We start from the raw sequence: 6,682 nt of genomic DNA, 5'->3' as shown, positions 1-6,682 counted from the left end.
ACAGTCCCATGGAATATGATATTGGCAGATGATATTGTGATACTTACCGAATCCAAGGATGAAATGAAAGAAAGATTAGTGAGTTGGATAAATATCCTAGAAAAGCACGGACTAAAAGTAGAGTATATGGTGATAGGAGGAGATGAAACAGAGAGTATTTATATAAATGAATGGCAGATATCGGCAATTGAAAGCTGCAAATATTTGGGCTCCACTATACAAACAAATGGCACAATAGAAAAAGATATAAAGAGTAAAATTAATCAAGTGGGGTTAAAGTGGAGATCTTTATCTGGAGTGCTATTTGACAAAAGAATCCCACACAAATTAAAGGGAAAAATTTACAGTTCCATAGTACAACCAACTATTCTATATAGTTCAGAAACATGGCCAACCATCAGACGAAAGAAGTCTACAAACTATGGAGATGAGAATGCTGAGGATGATTGCTAGGGTAACAAGAAAGGATAAAGTGCGCAGTACAAGATACTAAGTAGTTTAAAGGTAGTGCCCATTAAGACTAAGTTAATGGCAAACAGTATATGTGGTATGGGCACACAATGAGAAGGCCTATGAACTACATAGGAAATAAGGTTGAGAGTTTGGAAGTGATGGGCAAACGTAAAAGAGGAAGGCCAAAACTTCAATGGGGCCATAAAGTTAGAGCCAATATAAAGAAGTATAAATTAGATAAAAGAGATTGTATGAATAACATAAAGTGGAGAGAGATGTTGAAGGAGCTTACCACCAGAAAAGATGAAAGCTAAAGAGAGAAAAATTGTTGTTGATTAGAATAATTTTCACTGTATATTTGCCCACATGCGAAAGTTTAGACGAGCAAAATATAAGACTTCATAAAATTATGTTAACTAATTTTGAATAGGCTCCGATCTTATAGCCACAATATATTTTTTGCAATATAAGTAATAAAAATACCTTCTACCAAGAAATTTAGCTATTTTCCTTTAAAACCCCAATTAGTAAAAATAAATTCCAATAATGAAGATAAAAAAAATATAATATTTAATAAAATAGTAAAAATATATTCTCCTCACTTCTTTTTCTCAAAAAAAAAATATTTATGTTTGGTTTAATTCAAAAATGGTTATCATAGCTATTTTCGGTAACTCACTGAATCACGGGGAAATTTTTAACATTATTTATTTATTTTTTTTTTAAATTTAAAATTATTTTTTTATTGTTTGGTCTGGTAGAATGAAGTCATATTATAATTTTAACAATTTAGCTATAAATTGTCTAATTTGGTACTTTAATAATTTGAGAGATACAATTTTATAAAATTATATAACTAAATATATAAGAGTATCAATTAAATTATATTTAATTTTATGGGTTATTCAATTTCAACGATTTTAAACTCAACGATGCCCAAATTAAACAAGTGCTTACTTTTAAATCTAAAAATAACTATTTATTTTTTGAAATATTAACCTTTTTAAAAAAAATTTTTTTTTCTAATAAGTTGATTAATTATTTAGTATTTGATTTAATAGTCCTTACTATTTTATTGTTTGTAATTTATGCGATACAATTTTAAAATTATAATAACTGAAAACAATATTTATATGAGTATCAATTAAATTATATTTAATTTTATGGGTCATTCAATTTCAAAGATTTCAAACACAACAATGCCCCAAAGTGCTTACTTTTATTTTATAAATCTAAAAATAACTATTTCTTCTCTGAAATATCAACCTTTTTCACAAAAAAAAATTAATTCTTAAAAAATTGATTAATAATTTAGTATTTGATTTAAGTCATAACTTAATAGCTTAATAGAACATGTCTTGTTTTTATTGTGAAATTAAAGAATTATGAAAATTTTCACAAGTTTTTTTAAATTTTTAAATATACTCCGTTTTTTTGTAAAATTAATGAATTATGATAAAAATTTCCACCTAAATTCAGATTATCATTTATTTATTATTATATATAAAAAAAATATCAAAAATTTCCCCGTGATTCAGTGAGTAACCCTATTTTCTTATTATTACTATAATCTCTTAACACCACGAAATATTAACTCAAACAATTGCTTGCTTTCCAATTTAATTAACCTTAATGTTTTATATAAAATGTTTCATTTTTATTTTAGAGCTTCAATACATAATTCATATATACTATTTTCTTATCTTAGCCATCCTAATATAGTCCCAGGCAATTTTATGATGATCCCATTTTTCTCTTTTTGAATACTAAACTTTTGTAGTTGCCTTATACGTATTCAATTAATTTAATCTCCATCGTTATAAGATCATTTAAATTTTGTTATTACCCATGCCTTGTGGATTCATATAGAACCATACTACGCTTTCAATTTACTGCTGTAAGTTCTTTATCTTTATAATCCTAATATATTTTATTAAATGATGATAACTTTGAGTGGAGGTAAGGCGCCTGCAAAAACGGGTGGTTTTGCCGTGGCGGGAACAGCTGTGGACGGAGGTTTAGATAAATCCATAGATTTTGGTGGTCCTCCGGGATTCAACGGGGGTGCAGTGCCAGGAGGCATCGGAGGTCTAACGTGAGCCGCTCCAGAAAGTCTCGCTCCTAAGTAATTAGAAAAATAATATATAATAATGCTAATTTAATCTATTAGTATTATAACCTTTTAATTAAAAGATTAATCAATAAGTTAAAAACATGAATTTGCATTCTCATTTGTAAAATCAACATTTACCGGCAATAGCTCCGGGTGGGGGTGGAGCAGCAGGTCTTGCCCCTGGAGGAGGTGGTGGACCAGTAGGTCTTGCCCCTAGAGCAGGTGATGGGTCGGCGGGCCTCGTGCCTGGAGGAGGTGGGGGGACAGCAAGCCCCTTTCCAGGAGGTGGAGAGGGTCCTAGTGGTAATTTTCCATCCATACCAGGTTCGGGTGGTCTAATCGGGGCTCCTCCAGGTGGAGGTGGTAGACCAGGAACAGCCTTCAACGTAGTCGTTTTAGCTTTATCCTTATCCGCTCCTTTGTCATCTTTACCTTTATCATCCTTACCCCTTTTTTCATTTTCCATTTTCTCCTTGGTAAGAAGGGACGGTGTTTGGGATGAGCCTTTAGCTTATAGGAATTTGATGATGTGCAAAAACAATATTTAATTTTTAAAAAAATATAAGGTTTTTTTTAAAAAAAAATAAAACTATTTTATATTTGAGATATACTAGATATTTAAAATGATATCATAGATTCTAAATTATTAAAAGATTCAATCAATAAATTTAAGGGGAATTATCTCAGATCTATTTAGACAGTTCCTCCGCAAAGTGTTTAGAATATGTTATTGTATCTCAAATTTATTAGTTGCGTTATGTAATAATATTCAACAAAAAAAATTTTAAAAAACCTACATGACTGTCCTAATTAGCTTACCAGAATTATACTGTTTAAATACTATAGAAATAAAGGAAATATAATATTACTCGATTTTGTTCCGACCCCAGTACTTCCAGCTGCTAATTTCTCAGCTTTATCCTTCTTCTTCTTATGATAAACGTAGCAAGTTACGACAATAAGAATAATCAGGAAGACTACTATTATTATTATAATGGCCCATATTAAGGGAGAAAGTTTTTTTTTGTTTTTTTCCGCAAACGCTCCCGGAACAGAACTTTGGTAGATCTCAGGATTTGGACTTTCTGGTAGGGAGGATGGAGGAAGAGAGATTTTTTAAATAAATGATCTACTAGTATAATGACAATGTACATTATATATATTTTAATATTCCTATGAAGAAAATTTTCAGGAATTCCTTTAAAAATATTCTCTTAAAATTATAAAATCAAATGTCTCTCCAAAAAAAAGCGAAAAGTAATTAATTTTACTTAATTGGAAAGTTAATAACCTGCTTCAACAAGGAACATTTTGATGGGGATAGAAAGAGAGGATGTTAGGGGTGGTGTTCCTTTGTCTTTAGCTTCAATTGTCAAAGTTTCTTCTCCTGCAAATTAATGACATAATTTGTTAATATTTTTATTCCTTCCTTTTCATTCCTTTTTTCTCTCTACACTAAGTTTGTTACTCATAAATAAAGAATCATTTATTAACCACCTGGCTGAAGGGATGTAGAGGCAACTTTTATCTCCCCAGTGGCTGGTTCAAAACTGAAGCTAGGAGCTGGTAAGCCTTCCTTCAACGTGACAGGATCTATCGGGTTGTTACTTATGTCCTTATCTATCGCTTTTACCACATATACCAAATCCCCCGGTTTTGCGTTCACCGAAACACCTTTTGCACATAAAAGGATTTGTGAGCGTGTTTTTTTAAGGTTATATAAATTTGATGTACAAAATTTAAATTATCAAGAATGCGCGTAAAATATATTATATATATACTGGACCTTTCGCATTTTTTATAAAAAATTACAATTAACGACTTTTCCATTCGTTATTTTGATTATTAATACGGGCCAAGTGAAGCTTGCTTCTTATACAAATAAACTTCGGGGTGGGCATCTTGTATAATTATATTTTACAGACCTTGCTTGGCTGTATTATATCGAATTTCATATATTTTCTCTTAAAACAATTTTTTCCAATCGCGATTGGGGTAATTTTATTTTATCTAATATCTTAAGATAGGTTTGTTAAAAAAAATACCAAGGGCCTGAGCGGGACCAATAATTTCTGGTGGGTTATCATTAATATCTTTGACTTGAATGTAGACTATTACCGTGGTTTTCAATCCGCTTCCGCCTTCGTCGGTAGCCTAATAGTATTTATTTATAAAGCTATATAATATTGAGCTGTTCATTTTATAAATCGCGATTAAAATGTTAAAGACATTTGAGGTGTGTATTATGTCCCCCCTCCTAATAGGTAAAAATTTATGTACCCTAAGGTCTAATTATAGTGAGTGTGTTATGCCCAAGTTATACGTTATTCTCAAAATCAAGCCAATTAATAGAATTTTATTTTAAAAAAAATATTAACGCTCAATTTATCATTGTTATCGCTTTAAAGAATAAACTGTGATTTCGATAACGTTAAATAACGCAACGCATTAATAATAATCCGTTTATTATAAATTAGGCCTAAATCGATTTAAAAAAAAATAAATTACTTTCCATTTTTTTAAAACGAAAATATATTAAAATTCACAAGTCCTAAGTTGGTATTTTCTTGTTAAGAGCACTTACGTTTAATAACATTATCACTTTAGGGCTAAGACTATTCTAGAATATTCGAGCACATAATGTCAAAAGATTGGAAAGCCAATAATCGAGAGTTACAAAATCATATTTCCAAAAATTTGGATATTTAAAACGTTTACACGTTAAAATGATATCGTCTGCTTAGTAATTCATTTATTCCCTTCAAAAAAATTTGAATTACACGTTATAATGTTATCCTCTGCTTGTGATCGTATTAACTTATGCCTAAAAAACTATATATTTATACTTAATATTTGTTCTTATGATAATTTGTTTTTTTTTTATATATATTTATAGTTATAATTAGAAATAATATAACTATCAAACTCTTAGAACACCAGAACGCTTTGGTAATATCTTAGACTTACCAAAGTTTAAAAAAATATATTTGTATTTAAATTTATTTTTAAATTTCGGGATAATTTATATTATGTTGATCATACATAAAAGGGACTCAATTGGTACATAAAAAATAATATACATCTGGAATTATGACACATAAAATTATTTAGTATGATTAAGAGTCACTCATGATCTGCCAAATTATAATTTATTATATCGCACATTATATAAAACACAGCGCCAACTGATGAGATTGACGCTGGGATTTAATTAAATTGAACATACCTTTAAAAGTGGCAACTTAAAGTTTATTAACTCTGTTGGAAATGATTATTTTTTATCTTATATTTTAATTTATACCTGAACGACAAGCTCATAATAAGATTTAGTCTCGGCGTCCAATTTAGCAATCGTCTTTATGTCCCCCATCTTAGAATCAATGGCGAACACGCCGTTATCGTTATCCCCTACAATGGAATAATAGATGGCTACCACATTTCCGCGACCCGAAGGCTCATCCCTTTTAGGCTTTTTATACGTGTTATATATTCCGCGTTTGTTCAAAGTATTTTTACGCCCAAAAATACTACTATTTTTTATAAATTTTTGGCCAGTTATATTCCCTCTTGGCGACCTCAAACTAGGTAGATGTCTAACCTTTCGTATGTTAAAATTCGTGATCGATTTCCAATTCAAAGGCACGTCTTCGTAATCGGGATCGAAGGCATGAACCTTATATATATTTTAAAAAAAATTTAATCATTATTATGAGTTATTTTTAAACGTCTGGAAATAATTTATATATTTATATGTGTAATACAAGAAATATCGGTGTAAGTGGGTAACTATTCAGCCATTAATTTCAATATTATATTAACCTCTAACCCAGATCTCTATAGTTTTTTTTAACACTAACCACGTTGTAGAGGTTGGTTTTCAGAAAAATATTGGCTCCATCGAGAATCGAACAAAGGAAGAAGAAAAATTTGATTTCGGTTCAACTCAAGGAAATTTCCGCTACAACATCTGATTTATTTAAATTTCTATTTAGTTATAATCACATTACCTGCCAGATTTGACATTTATAAATTGAATTCAGTTATTTAGCCCATCTTCAATAAACTATTTATACTTCTGAATGAGCATTCATTGAATTGAGATATTTTCAAAAACAT

General features: G+C 29.9%; 1 protein-coding gene across 1 annotated transcript; it reads right to left on the bottom strand.

Annotated features, from left to right (window-relative positions):
- Positions 1–2,386: 2,386 nt before the first annotated feature.
- On the bottom strand, positions 2,387–3,876 carry LOC135922134 (basic proline-rich protein-like). Its single transcript, XM_065456553.1, has 4 exons — positions 3,858–3,876; positions 3,436–3,651; positions 2,705–3,076; positions 2,387–2,574 (listed from the first exon to the last, which is right to left on the bottom strand). The coding sequence occupies exons 1-4, from the start codon at positions 3,874–3,876 to the stop codon at positions 2,387–2,389; spliced, it is 795 nt and encodes a 264-aa protein (XP_065312625.1).
- Positions 3,877–6,682: the final 2,806 nt, after the last annotated feature.

This window comes from Gordionus sp. m RMFG-2023, chromosome 1, assembly GCF_954871325.1.
Source record: "Gordionus sp. m RMFG-2023 chromosome 1, tfGorSpeb1-WG-v2, whole genome shotgun sequence".
Classification (NCBI taxonomy): Eukaryota; Metazoa; Nematomorpha; class Gordioida; order Chordodea; family Parachordodidae; genus Gordionus; species Gordionus sp. m RMFG-2023.
This window is presented reverse-complemented; position numbering and strand designations above follow the sequence as displayed.